This window comes from Armigeres subalbatus, chromosome 2 (assembly GCF_024139115.2).
Source record: "Armigeres subalbatus isolate Guangzhou_Male chromosome 2, GZ_Asu_2, whole genome shotgun sequence".
NCBI classification, from domain to species: Eukaryota; Metazoa; Arthropoda; class Insecta; order Diptera; family Culicidae; genus Armigeres; species Armigeres subalbatus.
Window position 1 is genome coordinate 422,166,947 of NC_085140.1, and position 26,537 is coordinate 422,193,483.

The following is a 26,537-nucleotide window of genomic DNA, read 5'->3' on the forward strand; positions in this document are numbered from 1 at the left end:
CAGCTGTGCATTGGGAAGTGTGTTTGAAAATTAGTGGCATTGAAATGTCGCAAATGTAGACGGGTAACACGTGATCTCTCTATAGTGAAAGATCACCTCAATTGTGATAAGTGTGTTGGTGAATAAATCTTTGAAGTGATAAACGGTATGAAATCTAATGTTTCATGCTGAAATTGGTTTTATATGTTTTACAACAGTGCAAGAAAAAGAGTGAAAATATTCTACACTACGAATTACTAGCAACACAGCAACACAAATATTGAATTAAATTCTAATCTGTGATTCATAGAAAGGAGCAGTGATTGGAGTTTATGAACGGTTGAGTGATTTTTTCCTCTTAAATATTTCCTGAGGAATTTCTAGAAGTCCAAGATGCTGAAACACAAAAATCACCATCGGCATCATCGCCACAACACCACCTACAAGCCACCTTTTATGAGGAATCGGAACCGAAGGGTGAGTGATCGCCGTTAAAACCATCATCATCTACTAAAATAAACCTCTTATTTGACGTAAAATGGACATACCTCGCCAAAAACGTATGCATCCTGTTCGGTTCTTTTTTTTGGTAGATAATAATTCTAGTCAATCTGTAACCGCAATTTGAAAAAAAAAATCTTCTGATAAAAGCCACACCGAATTCCATTCATTCAATGTCGGTTGGTATGCACATTTAGCAATACAATGGACGTACCCCAAACATAGTGAAAAATATAACTAAAAGAAAATGAAAATCGTTCACAGCAGTTAGACCGATGGACGAAAAGTGATTTATTTTGATTTTGCTCGTAAGAGCGAACAAATGTTGCTCTCTTTAGAATGCCTTCTTTCCTGTCTTCTCAGCATACCATCAAACGAGTAGTAGTAATGTATAGTAATCTGTTTTGCTCATTTAGTCAACAACATTCGAACATCTTGACGTTTCACAGGAAAAGCGAGGTGGAGTCTGCGCAGTGGGAGAAAAATTAAAAAAAAATCTGACAGATGTCAGTTTTCGCTTTCACAGCCACATTATGCTTTCGGTCAGCATATGGAAAGTACGGAGTAGTGCAGCGCTGAGTATGGAAAGCAAATGCTGTCACATTCAATTCTTTGTGGGATGCTATCCTGATGATGGTGAGGTTGATTAATTTTGCATTAACGAAAACATCATCAAAACGAGGGTTGGCAACGTTAAGAATAGATCTAAATGAGATAAAAATGAGCGAGGAGTTTGTTTGTGACAAATCCGAACGGCTGTGCGAAACACCTACCGACTAGGCAATTTTTGATCGATCTGGACTAAGCCCTGACACGTACTGAGCTATATAATAATTTTAATTTTAACTATGAGAACCAAGATGGATTTAATGTTTGTTCAAGTCCAAAGTTTGATCAAATGAATAATTCTGATGATTTGCCGAATCATCTCTTAACGTAAACCTGTTAGTCAGGACTTCAAATCAGGTCAAGGAAGCTGCTATTGAACACATGCATGGAAAAGCAAGCTCTTTTCACTTGCCGATGTGTGCCTTTGGGCAATACAACAGCGAACTGGTTCTTGCTCATCGCGTTGCAGATGTTGTAGGAGTTAAACAGGTTGATTATTATTGTAGGCTTGCCTCATAAGGTTGATGATAGTTGAGCGGTAAATCGTGTTCTAGAATCGAACTCCGGCAGTAACAAAGGACCGACTTGAAGCATCCATGCAGCAAGTCCGGGGTGACATACAACAACACAGAAGGTTAAAGATGAGATCACCACTGCTTGCGCTAACTTCTTTCGGGTTAATAGCGGAAGCACAGGAGCTAACTTTCGGAACCTGAAAACTCATATGTGAATATGTACATGTGGAAGGTTTTGATTTGATTTGAAATATGTGCTGAAGGTAACCACTTTCCTTCGATGGGATTCGAACCCACGACCCTCAGTACGCTAGAAGGAAAGTGGTTTCCTACAATACATTTTTCAAATCAAAATCTTCCACATAATGTACATATTCACATATAAGTTTTCAGAACATAGTAAATTAATGTCCATGTCGGTGGTTCAATACCCGGAAAATAGGCAATTAACTTTGATTGAACATTCAGAGTGTGGAGTATACTTTTGTGACCACATTGTTTATTTGGCTAGTCCAGGACAAATTGTTGGCTAGCTGTACAAGCTTTTGGCTTGTACAAATATGTTACAAAACGAAATATTGATGTGTAGATTGATGGTACCAGCTTTTCTGGATATTATGGCCGTCGTTTTTTTTTTTTCTGGTGATGGGAAATCTTCCAGGATTCCTTCTATCGTAACTGACGATGACTGCAAAATCAATGTTGATGTTTTGTATAAGCGTGTCGATGTTGTCTGCTGGTCTCATTATACGCATACGCACATGTCGGTCACCAGCATAAAGATGTTAGTTACATCTTAGCAAGTTAGACAGACTGTCGACCTAAGACCTAAGCGATTTCATCGCCGCGACAGCGACAACCAGTCGCTGCTATTCTAACGTTGAGTCGCTGAAAGCAATGTTCCATTTACGCTTCCATACCAACGGCGACAGAATAGCAGTTGCCAAACGATATAATCGCGTCGCGTGTGTTAGGGGGAACCTTAAAGCACAGACAAACAGACATAACATTCGACAAATTTCCATCGTTTACCATCGTTTTTTTCCACTGATTTACTGGTCAATTCAAATAATCATTAGTTGGCCAATCGATCACTCGTGGCGCGCGCATCGGATTTGCTCGAGTATGACGTTTGCACACTACCATCATCAGCTTCGTGGTTTGCCCAACAGATGTCGTTAGTGCTTGAACGACGATGAATTCGATGAGTGAATGTTCAATGTGTTATGTCTTTTTTTTATGATTAAAGGCAACAGCCGCGCGCTCAAATAAGATCCTTACGTAAGAAATCTCATTCTTTGGACATTGTCTCACCTAGACGGACGGTTTGCTTTTTTTTGAGCTCGTGAAAGGACGATAACAGGTTACAAGCAGCTTGGGAAAATGGAACTTGTAACGTAGTTTTGCTACCAAAATGTGATAACGCCCAAAACCACCTTTGGACGGGATATTTTGATTTTTTTTGTAATTTTCAATTGATCAAATATTGAAAAGTGTTTATGTCCCTTCCCCACTTTGTATGTCTATCTTAGTTCTTTCTGTGTTATACGCAGTACTGGAATAAATCGTGATCGTCATAAGACAGAGAGCAAAGCGCCTTTTTCTATTTCAGGCGACCAAATGAAAGAATCGTGGGTTCTTTGATCAATTCCGCCTGAAAGGCAGCCATGAAAGGATGTTGTGCATTTTTTTTAAAATTTAAAATTCCAAATTATTTTAATAGATATATGCAAATAAAAGTGACTAGTCGATAATTTATTCATATTCATTTAATTCACCGAGTTGAAAGTGGTAATAAACACAAAAATAAAGCAGATATTGCACACTTCCATGCCCTGTCACGGGACAAATATTTTTTGAGATTTTTGTAGCATGCCATTCATCCTTCGCGTTCCTATAGATATTGAAAGGGACAGATATGTAAACATCGCGTGACATCTCTCATTGAAAATGAGAAATTCCAGTACTGGTTATACGTTCTACCAGAACGATTCCTGCTATTATAACCTTCAACACTAACAATCCCAAAACCTCCAAAACCTCCCGTGGCACCTATGAGAGGTCGTAGAGTTTTATGCATCTTTCTTAAGTAGGTATCCAACTAACCATCCTTCCCCTTCCTCAGCATTCGCAAGTACGTGGCCAGGACAGATCTCGACTTTTGGAGAGTGCATTGCTTTCATCTAGAGGATAGTGATTAGTCTCAAATCAATATCTGTGGTAACGGATGCAAGTGATGATGATAATCAACTTTACACTCTAAAATATTTATCCAATTTGTTACTTGCTATATAAAAATAAAGCCCTGAAAATCTAAAAATTGCAAAAAGACAGCATTGAATAGGAAGTTTCAAATTATAAATACGTTGAAAAGTCAAAAAGTCTACAATAATATATTCAAAAAAGATCATCAGATCATTCTTCCGTCGTCTGTCACCATTAGTGAATGAGTTCGTGGTAAGTTATCAAGCCAGCTTCGTTGACGGCCGCTCGACTACGGATCACATCTTTACTGCACGGCAAATCCTTCAAAAATGCCGTGAATATCAGGTCCCAATGCATCATCTGTTGCTGTTCGTTGATTTCAAGGCGGCATACGACAGTATAGACCGCGTAGAGCTATGGAAAATTATGGACGAGAACAGCTTCCCTGGGAAGCTTACCAGACTGATCAAAGCAACGGTGGATGGTGTGCAAAACTGTGTGAAGATTTTGGGCGAACACTCAAGTTCGTTCGAATCGCGCCGGGGACTAAGACAAGGTGATGGACTTTCGTGCCTGTTGTTCAACATTGCGCTAGAAGGTGTCATGCGGAGAGCCGGGTGTAACAGCCGGGGTACGATTTTCAACAGATCCAGTCAATTTATTTGTTTCGCGGATGACATGGACATTGTCGGCCGAACATTTGCAAAGGTGGCAGAACTGTACACCCGCCTGTAACGTAAAGCAATAAAAGTTGGACTGGTGGTGAATGCGTCAAAGACAAAGTACATGCTTGTGGGCGGAACCAAGCGTGACAAGGCCCGCGTGAGAAGCAGTGTTACGGGGATACCTTCGAGGTGGTCGAGGAATTCGTCTACCTTGGATCCTTGCTAACGGCTGATAACAATGTCAGTCGTGAAATACGAAGGCGCATCATCTGTGGAAGTCGGGCCTACTACGGGCTCCAGAAGAAACTGTGGTCAAAAAAGATTCGCCACCGCACCAAATGTGTCATGTACAAGACGCTTATAAGACCGGTTGTCCTCTACGGACATGAAACATGGACAATGCTCGTGGAGGACTTACAAGAACTCAGAGTATTCGAGAGACGGGAGCTTAGGACCATCTTTGGCGGTGTGTGGCGGCGAAGAATGAACCACGAGCTCGTCCAGCTCTACGGCGAACCCAGTATCCAGAAGGTAGCTAAAGCCGGAAGGGTACGATGGGCAGGACATGTTGCAAGAATGCCGGACAGCAATCCTGCAAAGATGGTGTTCACTTCCGATCCGGCAGATACGAGACGGCGTGGAGCGCAGCGAGCGAGGTTTTCATTTTATGTATAAAGTAACTTACAAACTAGTTTCACCTAAATTCACAAGCAACAGGCTCCATCGCCACTCTAAACCAATTTAATCGAACCCTATTGTCTCAGTATGGACGCATATACATGCATATATTTGCCAGTGTTGCCAGTTTCACAACATTTTTGGAACTCCACTTAACACTCCCACCCGTGAAACTAATAACAAACAAACTAAATATTACGAATTTTAAACTACTTCTTCTAAAAAAAATGTTCCCCGGCTAGACTCACCTGGATCGAATATCATTGTTTTCACAAAACGATCAACAATTTCTCTAATATTTTTTTTCTTTACAACAAACAAATCGCGGGACTCCAGCGATCCACGTCACTCGTATCGGCTGCGTTACACCACGAAATCTCAGTCGGTCGATCAGCGTCTTCTCCACCAACGTATAGGAAGAACCTTCGTCCAGGAAGGCGAAAGTATTCACCGAGTAGATTCCGCTATGCAGGGTGACAGGCGTCATACGGAAAATGACGGATGACTTTGGTTGAATAGCGTGGATATTGCAATTCGAACCGGCCACTGATCTCGGTGGATGCAGAAGTGGATTGTGGCGCTCCTTGCACCCGCCGATGTTGCAACAAAAATTTAACTTACAGCTGACAGTACCGTGCTCGTTCAGACACATTTGGCACAGCTTCCATCTGCGAACCGCTTACCATCGCTCACTGTAGTGGAGTCTACGGAACTTCCGGCAGTGATCTACTCTTCCACAGCTCTTGCACGGCCTTCTCTCCTTCGCAGGCGGGCTCGAATTTATACTCTCCGCCACGTCATGCGCGTGAAGGTTCCCTTCGCTTGCTCTGCTTCTTGGGTTCGCCTTCTTCGAACCGGGCTCTCCGGACCTGGATGCGTTTTCGTAGGCCGCCACTTCACTTGCATCATTCACTATACGTGATAGGAAAATGGACAACGTTCGCAGCGTCACCAACTTGCTTTTTCTTCGGTATCGTACCCATTAAAGCTGCGTTCATGCAGGCAGCTTCTCTACCAGCTCTTGAATAAACATGGGGTTCACCTAGTGCGAAGTTAACCCTGTAGCTTCTAGATGGTCAGCGAGCTGTTGGATCACCACGCCGAAACTGATGAAACTCGTCAACCGGTCCGCTTTCGGAAGCGTGGCATTGCGCACTTATGCAAGTAGCATGTTCAACAGACGCTCAGGTCTGCAGCGTCTCTATTATTTTTGGGACTGATTTCGGGAGTAGCAACCTACTCTTGACCGCTTCCAGCGCCTCACCTTTCAGGCACTCCTGTAGCCGAGCCAAATTTTCTACGTCGGAAAAGCCGCACGCCTTTGTCGACGTCTCGTAGCTACTGACGAACATCGGCCTTTCTTCCAACTTGCCAGAAAAAGTTGGTAATTTCCTTGACAGGAACTGCCGAGCGGCCATCTGCGCCTTCGTCGGTTCTTGCAGCCGACTTTGGCGACCTCGCCTGAGTCCTCTTTGACGTGACCTCTCTTGCCTTTTCTCTTCTTCGGAACTCTCCGAACTTTCCTTCTTCGTACAACCCTCTTCCTCCTCGTTGGAACGTCCTTCTTCTTCTTCTTGGCTTTCCACCTCTTCAGCGGACTTTTCTTCTTCTACTTCTTCAGAACTCGTTTCAGATTCCGACTCTTCTTCCGCTATCTGCCACTTCTTGATATCCTTCACCTTTTCCGGTTTGGGACCCCTGGATGTTCGAAAGGCATCGAATTTCCATCGTATCCGATCAGAAAAATTTCCAGCAGACTTGATGGACCTCCAACCGACTTTGGTTCCCAGCCTTGAAAAATACAATTCTTAAAAATCAAAGTGTGAACCGTGTTAAGATCGATTTTAGAAAGCTAAAGTGATTTTAAGCGAGGGCAAAAATTTGGGTTGTAGAGGATAAAAGACCAGCAAAAAGTCTACCATAACCGAGCAGTGATTATATCGTGCACAGCATCGTAGATATCGTGCACAATTTTAGTGAGAGCAGTGTCGTGCTGTATCCTTTGCGGTATCCTGACTGTATGGGGTTGAAAAGTTTCGGGATTGGTGTTATAAATGCCTTCTTCCAGTTTGATGAGAAAACATTCGTTTCAAGGATCTAGTTGAAAAAATAACAAATTCAAGGAAAGGGATTGGTATTTCGTCTAGCTTTTTCATATTGTGACAAATTTCTTCAACATTAGTATGGCGCTTTCAACTTTCATCAACTCAGTGACTGAGTAAAATTGTATTGCCGTCTTTTCTTGCCTTTCTCGAATAGGGGAAGAGGCCCCTGAGATTCTGACTATCAACCTGTTCAGACAATTGACAAGCTTATCCGGGCTGGCATCCTTGACTCCTCTCAAGGTGGGATATGTTTGGTTCCCTTCGACCACTGAGCGGACCTAGTCGTCTCCTCCGCACCTTGACCTTCACTGCCTGTATTCCAGCGCCATTTAAGTATTCATTGGAGTGCTGCTACCACCTTTCGATCACCACACATTTTTATCAGTCAAGATGATCCCATTCTTATCCCTGCACATCTCGACTCGCGGTATGAAGCTTTTGCGGGATGCGTTGAGCTTCCGATGCCGCCTCAAGATGCTGCGCGTTTGAGATTGTGCACAATTATTGTTGTTTTTGACTACTTGGCGTAATAAACAAAAGTAACCAAGCCGTATGGTGGCATAATTTTAATAAGTGTTTCATCACGATGTATATCGAAAAAATCGATAGTTCAAGTTCAAATTATTGTAAAACAGTTTAAATGATCTAAATGCATTCAATCATTATAGGCTCTCAAAAACAGCCCATTTTGCATCAACTGTTTACCGCACCATTTTGATCGCTTGAAATTTATAAAAATAGATTTGACATTTAGGAGTTATTTTCCACTTATCCCATTGGAATGGGGTAAGTGGAAAACCCAAGTTATCTTGACCTTCAATTCTGATGAGTAGTGATAAATAATTAAAATCAAGACGGTAATTGCTCTGAGTATCTTTTGTTGAATAATTTCATTGGATTAAAAGAGTAGAACCCCAAGGAATTCTTGTAATAGCTTGGGGAGGGCTGGTTGTGCCTTCTCGAACACTAAGTGTACGTAAAATCTGTATGTTCGCCCCAAAGATGAACTTTTTTGAGAAAGAATGAGACTTACAGTGTTATAAACTTATCGACACAGTTTGAGGAATTGTTATAATGTCTGTATGTGCGTGTTAGTAAGTATTTTCATGCACTTGTCCCAAACCGATTTGTTCGCAACAAACTGCATTCAACGGCGAAACTTGTTATGAATATAAATAAATATGTTTTATGGAATATATTTATTTAGGGGAAAAGACGGCTTTGGCAGGTTTTGTTCTATTATCGTGAGGGGGGTTTTTGTCGACCAAATTTTATGAAATTTGGCCACAATATTCTTTGATATGCAAAGAATGTTTAGGTCAGATTTGAGCATAATCAGTCATAAAAAACCCCTCTGACAATAATAGAACTAAACCTGCCGAAGCCGTCATTCCCCTATCAGTGTTATTATTATCTATCTCAAACATTTTTTTTTTAAGATAAATATGCTCAACCACAGCATATTAGGCTAAGATTTGAGATAAATAACTTATTTTAGAGATTTCATTTACCTGTATTACTGTACTGTAAGTCAAATATTTATTTCCGAAACAAGTTTCTGTAAATTATTACAAAATGTGTTTAATTACTTGACTGATAACGATTTCCAAATCAACTGCTTCAATCAATATCTCGCGTTTAGTTTCATAGGGGCGTAACTGTTTGTGCTAGTTTGTCGATAATTTAATGGTTTGGTGTGATAAAGGGAAGAGTAAACTGGGGTAAAATGCACCCCCGGGGCAAAACGACCTTTTGGCTTTTTTGGTGGTGGTTCAGACATACTTTCAAGAATGTTTATCACTAGATTCGTAGTTCGAGATTCGAACTACATGAGCTGTTGTAAACACTCCTGAAAATCTGCCGAAAATGTCCTTAAAACCGCCAAAGGGTTGTTTTGCCTCGGGGGTGCATATTATCCCAGTTTCCCCTAATTGTAACTTGCACCAGAATCAATAATCACAGCTTTCGAAACAATTGAGTTATTAACAAAATATAAAATCGATCAATACAGTTACGCCCCTATGAAACTAAGCGCGAGATATGTATAAATAATTTCTAAAAGTTTTGTACAAACAGCAAAGCCTACTTATAAAACATGACTCTAATCGAAATTATCACAGGAGTATCAACCCCATACAATTCCTTCAATCCAATCGATATAGCTTGATACTTTGGTGTATAACGCCGGCATATTTCCTAGTCCGCAAGCCAACCCTGCCGAGGTAATACCAACCACGTGATAAATGCACCCTCGAGGATTCAACAGCACCTGAATCGGACCTCCGGAGTCACCTTGACACGTATCTCGTCCACCCACTTTACTTCCAATGCATAGCAACTGGTCAGTCATTCCTCGATTGAAGTTACGAGTACCCGAAAAATGCTCACTGCAAACATTCGGTTTCAGGATATCCAGTTGTACTTTACGGAGCGTATCGGAGTTCCGGGATTCTTGAATTAGAAGAAAAGTTCGAGTTTTTAGTGTTTCCTTATTACCGCTTCACTCACCATCAAAGTCAACTCTTCCAAATCCCGTTGCAATCACGGAGGTAAAATTCATTTCTTCACCATCCCACAAGCAAGCAGGTCGAACAACTGATGAGAAATGCACACGCTCCGCAAGCCGAATCAGCGCAATATCATTATAAACTCTTCCGAATCTGTACTGCGGATGCCTAGTAATGGAATCGATGTCGATGTCAATCTCACCAGCATCAGCACTCAAATCCAACTCAGCGAGTCGTACAAATTTAGGACTCACACGGTGGCCCGTTCCCAACGATGTACAGTGAGCTGCCGTCAGGACGTAAAGATCGCTGATAAGCGTTCCGCCGCAGTGGAACGAGTACACGTCCGGCTGGTCGGTTTCCCATACGAGCAGGGTGTGATGTCGGAATTCACCCTTCTTGGCTTCCACACCGCCAACAATTAGATCCACCGACTTCGAGCAGTTGAACGCATGGATCTCCTTTGGAGTTGGATTTGGAAGAAGAGGGATCACTCGGACGGTTGTTATTGTTCCGTTGATGTATTCTTCGCATTCTGTTGAAACATTTGAGTATAATATTAGTACGATCTATGAAAGAAAATTTCACGATACTCACTGATTTGTGAAATTCTTTTCGCTGAAACGAATTATAGAATTTAATCAATAAAAGCCTAGTAGGATGTTGAAATTCGTACCGTCTACAACCGAGTATAGCATCGTCCAACTGGCTAGGAAAAATAATTGTCGAAACATTATGTTGTATACACAATTGACATGGAATTGATCAAACTGAATGAGAGTCTGAATAATGAACAAACTGCTTCGACACGTTCAGGAATCTATTATCAATGTTACAACCACTACGTCAAAGAAAATAGGGTATGATAATGTAGTATATGGAGATTATTCTATACTTCGATCGTTCATCAAAGAGTGTAGATTTACTGAGCTTTCAATAACAACTGGTTCTGTATCCCGTCATTATTGATAAAGGTTTCTAAACTTCCTCTATTTTGCTGCAGATAGTGCATCGTATGTTTATATCAAGCATAAGTGATAGGTCGTATACATTGTTATAAAAGGGTATCCACAGTTTGATTGCATCACTTGAAACTACTCGCTTGCAAGGGATAACATCAGCATGAGCATTATTCAATTGTCTTGCCAAATATTGGACATGTTTAACTTTATTTTTATTCAAGTGAATTGCCGAAGATGTTTAGACGTTCAATTCGAGCGACTTGTTCAATTCACTTGCCCTGTCTAAACGTAGAATTATGAACGTACAATTCGTATTACTACATATTCCGTGGTTGACTAGAACTTGCAAAATTTTATTTAAAAAAAATCTCATTTGACGAGTAGAAAGACAAAACTAATTAATATTTCATTGAGCAAACATAGTCAAAACTACTTTCTTTCATCCGTATTTAACACATTACATCTCCACCCGAAATTGTTATCTTCGTGGCTTGAGTTTTCCAAGCTCAAGAATATCAACCAAGCATCAAAATCAAGAAAAAAAATGTTAAAATTGTTCTCTATCATTCGTATTTTGCACATTCTATCTCTGCACGCCTTTTTGACATTCCTTTGGAAAATCCTCTGGAAAGGCCTTCTTAAATTCATCCAGAAATTCCTTCGGAACTTCCTTTTAGCAAAACCATATGAAATTCATTCTGGAATTATTCCGGATATATAGTTGCATGATGATACTTTTATGCCCAGGGACGTCGAGACAATTTCCAATCCGAAAATTGCCTGAACCGGCACCGGTAATCGAACCCAGCCACTCTCAGCATGGTCTTGCTTTATAGCCGCGCGACTTACCGCACGGCTAAGGAGGGCCCCACAATGCAATTCTTTAAAAATAATGAGAGCTGCCAATTCAATTTCTACAAGAAATCCTAAGGGAATTTTCAAAGAAATTCATTAAAAGAATTCTCTTTGAAGAATTTCGGAAAGTTTTTCTGAAATAATTTTTGAAAGGTTTTCCGTAGGAACTCAAAAAAATCTAATGGGTATCATAAAAGAATTTCTAATTGATTTTCCGAAGTAAATTCTAAATGAATTTCCGAATAAATTCTAGTAGAATTCCGATTAAATTCTAGTAGAATTTGTAATAGACTTCTTGAAGGAATCCCTATAAGAAATTCCGGTGGATTTTCTGAAGGAATTTTCGAGGAAATTTAGAAATATATTTCCAAAAATAAATTGAAAAAATAAATTGTATTTCCGAAAATAAATAGGAAGATTCCTTTGGAAATTCCTCGAAAATTCAAAGAAGGATTTATAAGAAATATCAAAAATCCTTAGCATATAAATCTAGAAACACCTTCGGAACTTCCTTCAGGAACACACCTCTATAAACGTCATGATTTCACAAAACAATGATGGAAATAATATTCTAAGGGTTCCTGGGCTAATCGGGTTCACATTGGCCACAATCCAGGTCTTTGAATTCAGACAGCAGTTCCGGTCACATCGGTTTCAACCTAAAGGACCTACGGGATGGTCGCTTTCAGCCGAATAACTTTCAACCAAACTATCCTTCTCCGTTTCTGCTGAATTACATTTGCTCCATACTACCATTGCCGAATTATGACTGAACAGAAAAGGCTGTTTTTATACAACCAACAACCATACAAACATACTCTCTAAAAACACAAGTGTACCTGGACCCGATGATAGTAGTAGTAAAATTCTTCTTTATTTATTTATTATTTCATTTTTTGATCTACAATTATTTTTTACATGTACAGTGATCGGTCGGCTTGGCCCTCCAACTTCGATTGGAACTAGCGCCCTAATTGGAGCCTGATCCGAATGCAAGCAACGGACCCTAAACTTTTCTTTACACTCATCTAAGCGTTCATGTAAGGTTTTTATCCCGGCCAGACGGTGGACCGCGGATGTTCTTGTCCTGAGAGGGGTGTTGAGGATCATCCTCAGGAATTTGTTTTGGACCCGTTGAAGTTTGCGGTGGTGGGCTTTAGCGCAGCTCTCCCAGACCAGCATGCCGTAATCGATCACAGGGAGGATGATTTGCTTGTAGTCAGCAAGCTTATTTTTCAGGGACAATGACGACCAACGGTTGATCAAAGGGTACAGTAGTTTCAACAAAACGTTACACTTCGTCACCGTCTTGTCAACCTGTTGCCTGAAAATAAGCTTGCTGTCGAGGATTAAACAAAGGTAGTCGGCCTCATTGGCAAACTTGTTCCGTCTGAGGACGTTGGTAACTCATGTCAGTTGGTGTACAGTTGACCGACCGCGTCGGAAACCAAACTGTTCCTCGAGCAAGATGTTGAGATTTTCGGCAGACTCAAGTAACCGGTGATGAATAGCTTTTTCAGATAGCCTGGATAACCCTGAGAGAAGGCTGATGGGATGATAACTTTTGGGGCAGGAAGGATCCTTCCCAGGCTTCCGGATGGGGATGACTTTCGATGACTTCCAGGACGATGGGAAGTAGCTGAGTCGGAGACACTGAGCACTCATATGCTTGAGCTCGAGATTCAGGATGCTGTCGAAGCCTGGGGCCTTTATGTTCTTCGATGATTTGATATAGGCCGTCAATTCGCTAGCGCTGAGATCTCCAACTCCTCCGAGAAGACGTTGGAAATCAAATGAATGTTGTTAGCATGCTCGTTGACGGTTGCTTCGTGTGGACTGACGATGTTCTGCCCAAGATTGTGTGAGCTGACGAAGTGACGACCTATTTCAGCTACCTTCTATGTAGGAGTTATCAAGCGATCCTTAGAGCCATTATTATCTAGTGGGATCAAAGGTGGAATGGGCTGAGGCTTGGATTTTAGTATGTATTTTGGTAATTTTCCAGAACGGCTTAGCATAATCTGGAAGAGTGCGGATCTTATTCGAGAAATCCTTATTTTTGAGGTCCACCATTCTGGTCTGGATAATTTTTGTGATTCGATGCATTCGACAACCAGAATGCATGCATAATAGAATTGTTTTTCTGTTATGCGATGCCTATGCGCACAATTTTCATCGCACACCAGTCGCGAAAACGCTTTTTACGTACAAAAGTGGAGGCGATATATGTGTATTTCTTATCCGACGTTGCACGGTAGTATATGCGAAGTGCACGAATTTCATGCGAGTTTGTTCGTTATACATTGCGATGTAGTTTGTGATAACAAACTCTGTTTGACAGATAATCCGATTTCATTTGAGTTTGCTTGCAGGCATATGCGATGTCAACAAATTAAGCTGGAATAAACTCGTAAAACAGCCTACTGTGCGGGAAAATTTATAAATAAACTGATGAGCTTCGCACCACAATGTGATTTTGATGAAATTTGGATCGGTAAACGATTTTAATCGTGCATTCTTATGCGATGTGTGGTTGTCTGGTCAGCGTGCCTTAAGCTCAGGCAGTCCAGTACGCTGAAACTGCCTACGAGTGACATTCCGCAATCGAATCAAATCTTTGGTGAGTGTATCGATGTTTAGGGAGTTGCCAACCTCCCGAGTCTTCGGTACTAGGGCCACCGAGATCGCCTCCTCGATGGCGCACAGCTGGCGGTCGATACTTTCCGGCGTCTCCAGACGTACCTCGTAATCGATGGTGTTGTCGACGTACTGCTGGACCCGCTGCCATGGTGTAGTGGCCTTCTAGTTCGTCGTTGGACCAGACGACTCCGTTCCGGTTTGAGACGGCCTTTTCGTCATTGAAAATGGCTACTAGGTTGGGTCTGGTAAATAGGTCTGGATACGAAGGGATATAGTCAAGCTCACTTGGCGGCAGCGGCAGTTCATTATCGCCAGAGACCTGAACGCAAAGCACCAATCGGATTTCCAGGAACTCGGTTCGCTTTGGGGAGCCCTTTGTGGTGGCTCGATGATTGTCGCCACAGTAGGCGCACTTGGAATCGGCCACCTCCATCTTGTCGCACTCATCAGTCGGATGGGGTTCGCCACACTGGTGCCGTGTCCAAAATTGAAGCAGTTGGTGCACTGTGTGACGTCGCGATGCACTGGCCGATATCGCTCCCAGTCAACGCGGTTTTATTTATTCCCCACGATTGGTGCTTTGCGTTCAGGTCTCTGGCGATGATGAACTGCCCCTGCCGCCAAGTGAGCTTGACTATATCCCTTCGTAGCCAGACCAATTTACCAGACCCAACCTAGTAGCCATTTTCAATGACGAAAAGGCCCAGAGTGTAGATCTGGTCGAACCGGGATTTGCAGCTTCGAAGCTGAGCCGCAAGTTGGCTGAATATTGGAGCCAGCTGCTCCGGGGTGTAGAGCGGAGCGAAATCCTCCAGGGGTAGTGGTTGCTCCTCCTGATGTTGGCGGAATCCAGGAGGAGGGAGCGGGGGCCTTTCGCTGGAGGATGGAGCCGGCGGTGTTGGACCTTGAACCGACGCAGCTGCTGCTGCCAATCGCTTGTGCGGTTGTAACGGTGGGAGAATTGGAATCGCTCGACGGGGAGCCGTGATGGCCGGATAGTTCACCTCGTTGATTACAGGAGCACGGTTCTTCTTCGGAAGGTTTCTGATAGAAGCCTTCTTCCGGATTTCCAGGAACTCGGTTCGCTTTGGGCAGCCCTTTGTGGTGGCCCGATGATCCATCTTGTCGCACTCATCAGTCGGACGGGGTTCGCCACACTAGTGCCGTGTCCGAAACTGAAGCAGTTGGTGCACTGTGTGACGTCGCGATGCACTGGCCGATATCGCTCCCAGTCAAAGACGGTTTAATTTATAACGCCAACCAGCTTCAGGTCCTTCCACGTAGTGGAGCTCCAGATGGATCAGGTCGCGATATCTTCTCGCCTTGTCGTGACGAGCGATCTTGTGAACGGCTACTGGCTTTAGTCCGCAACTTTCAAGCTCTGCTTGGAGCTCTTCCTCCTTCATGTCTTCGAGTCCTCGCAGCACAGCCTTGAGCGGCTTCGTGCCGGGGTGGTCATGAGTGTAGTACTCGAGGAACTCCACGACGGATTTGTGGTGGTCCTTATTGTCCGGCATCACTTTTACGCCCTCGCTGCAGAGCTGAAATGTACACTTCAGCCCTTCAGCGATTAATTCAAGACAAAATTTTCAAAACGACTTAACTGCTTTTGTAAACAAAGATTCTCCCACGCAAACCAACACCACCAACAGGTAGCGGAAACCTTCATCTACCTATTGGTGGTGTTGGTTTGCGTGGGAGAGCTACCAGATTCGTCAAATCGTCGTTTTAATCTTTGTTTACAAAAGCAGATAAGTCGTTTTAAAAATTTTGTCTTGAATTGGCGAATTTTCGGGCTCAAATCTGGCATTTCTCCTTACGCTCAGGTTACACCTGTGACAGCTGCGATTGCTGATTCTTCCTCTTTTCCGGTGGATTGTCGGTGTCATCAAGCGTTAACGATGAGAACACGTAGCTCTGCAAAAGCTGCTTGGAGGAGCAGTGCTCCAAGAGCAGTGCGCTTAGGCTCTTTTCCCGCGACCGAATCGGTCACCGAGACTCCCATGACGGGTCCAGGAGAAAATAACGCCAACGCGACGTAGCGAAAACGTAAACAGCGAACAAACGAGAAAAACACTTGAAAAAATGCGGGAGCAAAAACACGTCCGTACGTGCTACTGTCTCCTGGACCCGATGATCATGATCTATCATGTACACAATTTCAATTTTCTCAATTTTGCACTTATCCTGAATGTTTGACGCATTTTAATTACCATGTAATTTTTCTTTGAATTATTTAGCATTTTTTGAAACATGTTGCAAGGACTTTGGAGGCAAAATGAAGTTTCACGATCAAAATTACGAACGAAAAAAAAATGTGTAAAAACAGAATCATGTGTGTTAACCAGAGCTGGAAATATTCGATTATTTTTAATGAAGACCATCGGCCCTCTTTGTCTCTTCACTTCACTTCGGCTCTGCACCGTCAATTTTCAGAATGAATATGGGTCAGTGAGTATTTATTTGAATACCACAAATTATTAAATAATCGTAAAACTGAAAACATTTTTGATGATTTAAATAAATACATGCATAGATCTAATACCGACGTTCAATTGAGGGGCATTTTTAGCGTCAAATGTCAATATAATCAAGGCTAATTTTGTTTTTTTTTCGCGCGCAGTTACCATACTCAGTGGTAATCAACTGAATGAATTTATGAGGAAGTAAACTGAGTAAGTCATTCTATGTTTTGAATAATCAAAACACGAATGTCAAAAGTCGGAGTGAATGTGCTTAATGAAAGTGAATATTTTATGCTCTGGTATTAACAAACATAAACCGTTCTTTAAACTGTTAAAATCTAACTAAAAAAATGTCAAAGCAATTAGAATGATATGATGAAAAAAAAAACAATTATTTACTTCTACTTCACATTATTCCCATTACTCCAAGAATGGTGTTCTATCTGTGTTTTCTCGTTTTATCAAACATTTCCTCATGTTATACTTTTCATACTGAAAGGACTGGACGTGGACAAATCTAGACGATTTTTTAAATGTCTCATCTTTATCTGTGGTAATGGAAGGAAGTGATGCTGCTCTCATACCATAGTCAAACCATTACACCTACAAGTTTGTGAGAATCTCTTAATGCTAATGTTTACTCCAAAAATTATATGAGGGAAAATAGTATTTGCGCAAAATGCCCATCATATCCTCCAAAACGATAAGGAAATAATCTTTAAAATAAGGCCAATTAGGCTGCGTGCGGTTGCGTAATGAAAAATCTGGTTAAACAACATTATGTTCACCTGTCATAAGACGAGTTTAAACAATCCCATTGAATTCCACCACTTAATTGTATCCTGACAGATACGTATTTCGACCTCAACAGTAAGGCCGTCTTCAGTGTCTCGTACTTGACTCGACTTTCGAGTCGAGTCAAGTACGAGACACTGAAGACGGCCTTACTGTTGAGGTCGAAATACGTATCTGTCAGGATACAATTAAGTGGTGGAATTCAATGGGATTGTTTAAACTCGTCTTATGACAGGTGAAAACATTCCACTAAAAAGCTCAAAATAATTTTCTTAACATTATGTTTTCGCCAAACATTTTACAAGCAAATTGAAAAAAAAACCTTAATTTGCTATTGGATCGACATAATGCACAAGGTGTAAGTAATTTTCATTCAATCTTCATGAAATTTTGAGGAAAGACATTTCAAACACCATAGAAAATTATAAAAATACCCTTGAAAACGCGATTACATTTAGTTTTGGATTCCGTGTAGATGTAGATGGTCTTTAAACAGCCACTACCTAATTTATTCTGAAATTACAGCACCATTGTGCAAACATTCAAATATTAAAAAATTCTGCTCTTCTGGGGGTACTTTCCCTAGAAAACAAACTTCTCTGATGTTTTAGCACCATTGGGCAGACGCCCAAAAAAATATTCAAATGCTACTCTTGAGAATTTCCGTCCTTTCAGGATCGCTTTTTCGAGAAATTAATCTTCTCTGATGTTTCAACACCATCGGACAGAGACCGTCCCAAAATATTCAAACTTTACTCTTGAGGACTTCCGCCCTCTTCAAAAGTGCTTTATACAGAAACCAATCTACTATGATTTTTCAACACCAATGGGCAGGCTAGGTTTAAGGGTTTTCGACCTCATAAGAGACCACTTTATTTCTTTGCTTTGTTTTCCATGTGTTGAAAATAGGAGATGAAGTCCCCGAACAGTAATCCTAACAGGTTTTAATAACATGAACACTTTGAAGAATAATTTCAATCATAAAGTCAACTAAATAGTCGATGCTCAAAGTTTTGCTGAGAAAATTTCGTTAAAGATTTTCCGTGAAATTCACCAAGATTTTGTTAAGACTTTGTCCAGAATTTTGTAAATCAGCTACAACAGAACCAATTTTTTTCACAAACAAATTAAAACATTTTTCCCGCAATTGCTAAGATTATGAGCCGTGTTTATTTTTCTTTATTATGGCTAATGATTTGTCTATTATTTCAACCTGATCCCCATACAGTTTTCTCGATCCAATCAATATAGCTAGCGACCTTGGTGTAAACTGCGGGCGTCATAGAACCACACCCCGTTCCGATCGAGGTCACACCTATGACGTGGTAGATGCATCCGTTTGGGTTCACCAGCACTTGAACCGGTCCACCTGAGTCACCCTGGCACGTATCTTTACCGCCCCGTGGGCTTCCTATGCATAACTGGCCATCAGTCATCCCTCTTGGAAAGCTCCTTGTTCCAAAGAAGTGCGGATTGCAGTCATCAATATCCATTACATTGAGCTGTACCTTACGTAGTGTATCGGAGCCCTGCTCATCTAAAACGACTCAGTGCTTATTCAACAAATTTGAGAGTACAAAATACCTGTACTAGAGAATACCTGCAACATCCATCCGTCCAAATCCTGTAGCAATAACCGATGTAACATTCGTTTCTTCATTATCCCACAAGCACGCTGGTCGTACAAGATCCGAAAACAGCAAACGCTCCTTCAATCTAACCAGCGCAATATCGTGATACGAATATCGGAAGCGATGCTCCGGGTACCTTTTGATAGACTCAATTTCTATATCAAACTCATCTTCCGCTATCCTCAAATCATGCTCAGCAAAGCGCACGATAACAGGGGCAGCGTTTTTGTGGTTCCCTTTCGAGGCACAGTGGGCCGCCGTCAGCACGTATCTATCGCTGATGACCGTTCCGCCGCAATCGAACCGATACTCGCCCGTATTGTTCGTTTCCCACCCGAGCAGAGCCTGGTGACGGAATTCGCCATACTTGGCTTCCTCTCCGCCCACAATGAGATCCACCGCCTTGGAACAGTTGAACGAGGTGAAGTCGGTGGGGGTGGGATTCAGCACCAGCGCAATCACGCTGACGGTCGTCATCGTGGATTTGATGTACTCTTCACATTCTGCGGGAATTGGTTAGAATTGTGTATGGATCGGGTCGTTAGTTGAGGTGGAAATTATTGAACGAGGTACTTACTGATCTGCGATATTCGTTTCCCTGCAACAATAATAAAAACGAGATGAATTATAGAAACTTCAATTTGAATCGTCTTTTGAGCGATCTGACAAGAATGATTTTCATCCTTTAGAGGTATACATTAAATCATTACTTTATTCGGCAAAAAAATTAAAATACCTATATATGATTCATGTATTTTATCGCTCTTTCCGTTTATGCACTACAACGTTTCCAAATTTAAGATAATTCACCATATTTTGTGAATGCACATTGAGAATATCGGTAAGAAGCTTCTAAATACACAGAAACCACATTTCGAAATTTTATTAATTCTATTTTTTAATTTAAAGAAATTCGTTGAACACACTACATGAATTGCTTATACAACAAACGTTTTTGCGTTCACTCTAGAATCGAATGGAAATAGTGTACATAAACATTGTCTACTCAATCGGTAGTGTGCTTGTCACAGCATGAGAGTTCCCCATAATAGGAAACTTGATTAAGAGACCAGCAAGTGTCTACGAATCGTGCTTAAATTTCGACTCACCTTTTATTTGGTCGAAATAACGCACAGTTCGTTCTATCTTCAGGCCAGAAACGTATCCATTTCTAGAAATGAAACCTTCGTATTTTTATAAAAACGCTGTCACACACTATGCCTTCTACCGTTTCCAGGACGCACATGAGCTAATACACTAATGTTTTAGACTTCTAAAACTAGTAGTTTCTGAAGATAGCGATGATATGCTTTTAATTATTTCGTTTGAAACTCTGCCTGAAGTCATTCTTGCTCACTGCATTAATACGAAATTATTGAACAGCAAGATGTAAATAATCACCTTGAACTTGCGTACTAGCAATGAACACTGCAACCAAAGTGAACCACCGCAACATTGCCAATGTGTAGTATTCGTGGCTTAGGGCAGAACAGGAACAAAAAGCTCGACGTTTGTGATGTGAATCAAATCACTAACAGATAGAAACTGACTAGGAGATTAGCAATCGTTAGTTGTTTTACGTGATGTCATTAATGGTATGCAAAGCGTGCGTTGAGGGAAAAGCCGTAGGTTCTTATTCGTGACAATTTCCAAAAGAAAAAAAGTTTAAAAAAAATCAAAGATGACACATATTTTAAACACTGCTGATTTGAATTGTCGGAATACCGCAGCTTATAGTTTCATGAAAAATCCGGAAAAAAAATACTTGAGGATGATTTTTTTATATGGGCAACTAACAACGGTAACTAAAAGTTGAGTCAATGTATCTGATCCCTCTCACTGTAAGCTATTCAAGCTTCAAGCCATGTTTACAGTAAAAAAGAGAAACCGTGCTCAGAAGAAAACCCTTAAATTTTGAAGTGAATTGGAAACATTTTTATTTGAAAGGCTCTCTCATTAAGCATATGCGGTATTTCGAAAAATTTCGTTTCAGGTGGTTCGAAATGAAATTCCGCGGAATTTCGCGGAATTTTAGCATGGCGAAATCGCATTTCTTGATTTCGTTTCGTTTCGTAGAATTACAAAAATTTCGCTAGAAAAAACTAGCTTCAAACGAAATTTAACGGAATTCCGCGGAATTTCGAAACAAATTTAAACTTAAACCATTCTTCATATTATCAAAAATTTTGGCTGCGCCGCTGAACAAAATCGTTAAGTTGTTTTTAAAGCTTTAGGTTATACATTTTTTTTTTCTAATAATGCTTACTACATAACCCTATTCTTAGTCGACAAATACGTATGTAGTTTTCTTCTATGAAACGTCTTCAGTGTTTCCAAGTTTCAAATTTATATTTAGTGATATTTTACAATCGATCTTGTAGCTGCTGATCACGCCAGCTAGTGTGGGAGAACGCGAAGTGATAAAACTAATGTCTGCATCGAAGAGTACAGAACTATTTAGTGCGGAATCGATCGTATTGTAGAAGCTTAATAAACAAAGCACAATTTATAAAGCTTTGTATTTTTTTTATTTCTAAACTTTGTTTTGTACATAATAGGGTAAAGGATGTATTTTGGATCACCCTTACGGGGCTTTTATTTTGAACCACCAAGAAGAATTTGCTCTCAGTGGTCCAAAATATGAGGCATCGAACTGGTGGTCCAAAATACCTCCCTTACCCTATGCATGGCGATCAGTAATTCATGGCCCTTTGAATCCTGTTCTCCACAACCAGTACAATGGATGAAGAGATGTGGGACAAAAGATCAAAAGGGCAAAACCTCGAATGAACAAATTTTAAAAATCTTCTATGCAATCTTCCGGGTCAAAACATAATGTTGAATAATATGTTAAGAATATGATTCTTAACTAAAATCTAGAGTCTACAGATTCGAAAGCCTCCATTTGAAAGACATGAAGACTTTTTCCCGAAAATCTCAGTTGCTTTGTTGCAAGAGAATAGGAAGCATCCTTCTACGCTTCTCGGAAGCCTCCTTCCAAGCAGCTCGGAAGCCTCCTTTCAAGTGACCCGGAAGCATCATTTCAAGAGGTTCGAACACTTTCTTTTAAGAGGCCTGGAAGCCAAGCTGTTTTTATAGAAATTTCTTTTTTTTCTGCTTTTTCAAAATCATCGGATCTTTTCAAGGCTTTTTGAACAGGCTCGACAGCCTCATTTCAAAAGGCTCGGAAGCCTATTCTAAAGAGGGTTGGAATCCTCCTTTCTAGAGGCCCGGAAATCTTCTTTTAAGCTTTCTTCTTCCAACTTTCTTTTTTTTTCTTTTCTCCTTCTTTTAAAAGGTTCAGAAGGCTCTTCTCAAAAGGCTCGGAAGGCCTCTTTCAAGAGCCTCGAAGCCCTCTCGAAAGCCTCGGAAGCCTCCTTCCTTTCAAGAGGCTCGGAAGTCTCCTTTCAAGAGGCTCGGAAGTCTCCTTTCAAGAGGCTCGGAAGCTTCCTTTCAAGAGGCTCGGAAGCCTCCTTTCAAGAGGCTCGGAAGCCTTCTTTCAAGAGGCTCGGAAGGCTTCTTTCAAGGGGCTCGGAAGCCTTCTTTCAAGAGGCTCGGAAGCCTCCTTTCAAGAGGCTCGGAAGCCTCCTTTCAAGAGGCTCGGAAGCCTCCTTTCAAGAGGCTCGGAAGCCTCCTTTTAAGAGGCTAAATTGACTGTACCCAAGTAACATTTGAAGATTTATAACGCTCTTGAGGACCATGTCGGACAATAACCTGGTGAAAATGGTTCTCGACAACGATCCGACGGGTAAAAGAAGGCGAGGTGCGCAGCGGGCAAGGTGGATCGATCAGGTGGAAGATGGCTTGCGGACCCTCCGTAGACTGTGTGGTTGGCGACGTGTAGCCATGGACCGAGCCGAATGGAGAAGACTCTTATATACCGCACAGGCCACTTCGGCCTTAGTCTGAATAAATAAATAAATAATGAGGACCATAATTCACTCTCCAAGGGTGTTATAAAACCAGTATAAAACCAAAATGTTACTAGGGTAAGGACGAGACCAGCAGCGTTATTGGTCATGAATTGGAAACTCCGAAGCAAGTATACAATATGAAAAACTTTTTTGTATCCCAAGAATATTATTTAATTGGTGAGCTGTGCATATTTGTTGTTTCTCGGCCAATCATTATTAGCAACTAAGATGTGTAGAGTTAATCAAGCTAAGCTCTTAGTTGACTATTTCCACAATATGTAAGGTACATTGAAGATTTGTGGGCATTTCTAGATCTTCGCATGAAATTTGCAAAAAAAATCCAGAATGGGTTGAAAGATCATTAAAATTCTTTACTTTTGTTCTTTACTTTTGGTTGCTTTTAGCTCATACTGACCATAACAGCTGTTGTCATATGCCAAGGACACACAGACAATAGCTCAGTTCGTCGATTGTATATAAGACTGTGCTGCCGCTAACCGCAAGTCGAGCACATCTGTATATGGTAAAACAGTTATTTGACTTTGAAAAAGTGAAATCCGAATTGTGTACGTAAAACCAATTTAATCAAAATTCCGCGGAAAAAAAAATTTCGTTTCGTTTCGTAAATTCATATTTCGTTTCGTTTCGATCCGAATCAACATAGACATTTTAAATTTCGTTTCGTTTCGTTTCGTTAGGAAAAAGTGTGTTATCGCATACCCTTATCTCTCATGCTTAGCGGTTTGCGGAGCCGATTGGTTGTATTGGTTGTTTCATTATATTTCATCAAAATACTGTTCTACAAAATCCCTGTATGTACACCCGAATTAATCCAACTAGCAGTGTTAGTGCCATTCCCGTGCGAGATAAAAGGTAAATTATATATGAAAGGGTCTAAAATAATACTGTTTGGTGGTAAATCCGGGTGAGATGCCACACCTTTACAAAAATCAATATTTCATCAAAACGATTCGTTAAATTGAATCTTTGATGATTGTCAATTAAAATACTTCAAAGATCTTGCTATATCCAGCTTTTTACGGGTTGATGCCATAATACTTTGAATCACCCCTTTTGACACATGCTGTGTCCACTATAATATTTATAGACGGATCTCAGCAATCGGTGATTCATACAAAATTTCTTTGTTTACAGCATTAAACTGTCATAATTTTACCTGGAACTCGAGCATGATTTTTTAACTTGGTTTAATGTTCCATCTGTATTAAAACATATCATTTATTTGTACTACTTTTAGGTGTCTGTTAGCACGGTAGCTGGGGCGCGCCACTGGATAATGGTTAACGAGGTTTCATGCATTATTTCAAGAATAAGGTCTAAACAGATTGGTCTATGGTTTTGCGACCAATGAGATCAATAATGTATGACATCTAAAATATAAGGTGTCTACCGGAATAATTGTCTTAAAGCCGCCCGTTTTATCTCCTCAATTAAGGATAAAATACAATATCTACTAATTACAGAACTCCTTATGAGAGGAAGAGCGTAATGAGATAAATATTTTTTCTCTCATGGGCTTATTGCACGAGTAGAGAGACGTGACGAGTTAATATTTCATTGATCAAAGTCGAATGCTCTAATGTCAAATTCGTATACTCTAGTCGATTCACGAGAGAATAACCGGAATATTCATCCTACTTTACTCGGAAATTACGAGCAATTTTGAAATGAATAGATCAGCGCTATGCGTATTCAAAGTGCATTTAATTTAGGCTCGTGGTCAGAAAGTTTTCGAAAAATTTTAAGTTTGACCCTCCCCAGGGTTGGAAACTCGAGTAAAAAAACTCTTACGCAATTCGAGACGTAACTAACTGTAAAATTCCACGAAAGATGAACACTGAATAAATAAGGAACAACTGTGCGAACTTTAACCCCGAGAGGCACAACACGGAGTCTCGAATTGTACGTAAAACCAAGGACGATCCAAAATTACAGATGCGGCATCGTTCAATGTTGCATCTGACGAACTCGTAAAGGCTCAATTTTGATACCAATGAACGTCTCAAAACCGATATTGGCAGCATTCTGCGTGGCTCTAAAGCACTTTTTATTCATCCCTTGAAATGCCTAAAATGGAAGAATGGTTAGTAATAAAGAAAAAACCGATGTGTGAATTTCCTTGTTATTTAAAAATAAACAATCTAAAAATCTCCATTGGTAACGGGAAAGATTATAACTCTACTTCATGGCTACCAAGATATTATTTAAAATAAAGTTCACAGCATATGTCAAATTCGAGTCACCCCTTGTTAATTTATGGCTAGCGTAAAAAGCTGGATTGTAATACAATAATCTAAGTCCACTTAGTTCTTTCCAGTTCGTTTGCATACTTAGTCCTCCGTATAGAAAACGAATGAAATTTTCAATTTCACGGCGCTAAAACGGCAGGGTTCGGAATATGGGTCCCGTGATTTGAGTCAAAACGGTAATTTTTGAACATGTGTTGCGAAGAAATAACGTTTTACAAATAATTTCTAATCCATTTCCACAGCTCTACACCCATGCGTGTAATTTATAATAAAAGAAAGCTTTCGTCACTTTGTATTAAGTATACAAAAATAAATAGCTCTGCTTATATATCGAAGCAACCATACGCGTGCTTGCCACTGGGAGACTCCGTGTCGTCACACGTTCCCATTTTTGCAGCATCATGCCTTATCGTATCGGCAGTTACTGCCAACCAGTTTCCCGTCCAACCGATGATGCGTCGAGCTGGAGAGGCGACGATGACATCAACTACTGCAGTACCGGAATGGTTATCCGAAAAAGGAAATCTTTGCCGAATACAAACTAACTATGGTTTATGCATACCGTTTTGTCTCAATTTATGATCATGACTCATATTCCGAACACTGATGTTTTAGTGCCCTAAAACTAAATTTTTTATCGGATCCCATGGAAAGAATTATGTGAATTAAGCCAAAATGACCATTTAAAGCGAGTGTTCGGAATATGAGTCAAAACGGTACTTGCTGTTAATTGTTTTCTCGTATTGAACCAGCAATTTGCATGAGAAACAATGTTCATAATACATTATTTTTCGCGTCCATATTGTTTCTAACAGAGCCTGCGATTTTTAGGAATTATAGATTAAGAATGATTCGAGTAAGTGTTTCGTATCGAATGCGGATCTGGGTTTTTATTTCTGTTTTGTGTGTAAAGTAAATTCTCGCCTAACTTTTTAAAAGGATCTAAGTAACATTTTTTTCATGAATTAATTTGAATATTACAATCAACAGACCAATATGAAAGGTTTTGATTGCAGTACTCAAACAATTCATGAAAAAAATGTTACTTAGGTGCTTTTGAAAAGATAAGCGAGAATTGATTAGTTCGCGATTGAGCGTGTCGCGAGCTCTGCTTTGCGTTGGTGAGTAAATTGATTTGAGATTAGAAACTGCAGTGCGCGTTTTCTCGTGTTTCTATCGGACGCAAAATGGTCGCGCAATCATCGAAATGCTTAATTTTAAATTAAATTTTTTTGTACCAT

The 26,537-nt window shown here is 40.7% G+C and overlaps 3 protein-coding genes across 7 annotated transcripts in view; 1 reads left to right on the plus strand and 2 right to left on the minus strand.

The window, feature by feature from the left end:
* The window catches only part of LOC134213467 (voltage-dependent L-type calcium channel subunit beta-1), a 405,504-nt gene that overhangs the window by 279,360 nt on the left and 99,607 nt on the right, over positions 1–26,537 (plus strand). Inside the window, exon 2 of one of the 4 annotated variants that reach the window (XM_062692546.1) lies at positions 4–456. The exons of the other annotated variants lie outside the window; for them this stretch is intronic. Coding sequence (XP_062548530.1) covers positions 373–456 — 84 coding nt within the window. The 5' untranslated portion in view covers positions 4–372. The remainder of the gene's footprint in view (positions 1–3; positions 457–26,537) is intronic. 4 annotated transcript variants of the gene reach the window in all.
* Positions 9,142–10,659, minus strand: LOC134217778 (serine protease snake-like). The gene is made up of 4 exons (XM_062696595.1): positions 10,441–10,659; positions 10,362–10,382; positions 9,766–10,299; positions 9,142–9,708 (listed from the first exon to the last, which is right to left on the minus strand). Exons 1-4 carry the CDS (start codon positions 10,496–10,498, stop codon positions 9,383–9,385), a joined length of 939 nt encoding a protein of 312 aa, XP_062552579.1. The 5' UTR covers positions 10,499–10,659; the 3' UTR covers positions 9,142–9,382.
* On the minus strand, positions 18,547–20,665 carry LOC134217779 (serine protease snake-like). Of its 2 annotated transcripts, XM_062696597.1 has the most exons (5): positions 20,421–20,471; positions 20,222–20,278; positions 19,690–19,710; positions 19,082–19,615; positions 18,547–19,018 (listed from the first exon to the last, which is right to left on the minus strand). In XM_062696597.1, exons 4-5 carry the CDS (start codon positions 19,587–19,589, stop codon positions 18,690–18,692), a joined length of 837 nt encoding a protein of 278 aa, XP_062552581.1. In that variant the 5' UTR covers positions 19,590–19,615; positions 19,690–19,710; positions 20,222–20,278; positions 20,421–20,471; the 3' UTR covers positions 18,547–18,689. The 2 variants fall into 2 exon arrangements, with proteins under 2 accessions (XP_062552581.1, XP_062552580.1); XM_062696596.1 differs by lacking the exons at positions 20,222–20,278; positions 20,421–20,471 and adding an exon at positions 20,514–20,665 and having other exon boundaries at positions 18,550–19,018.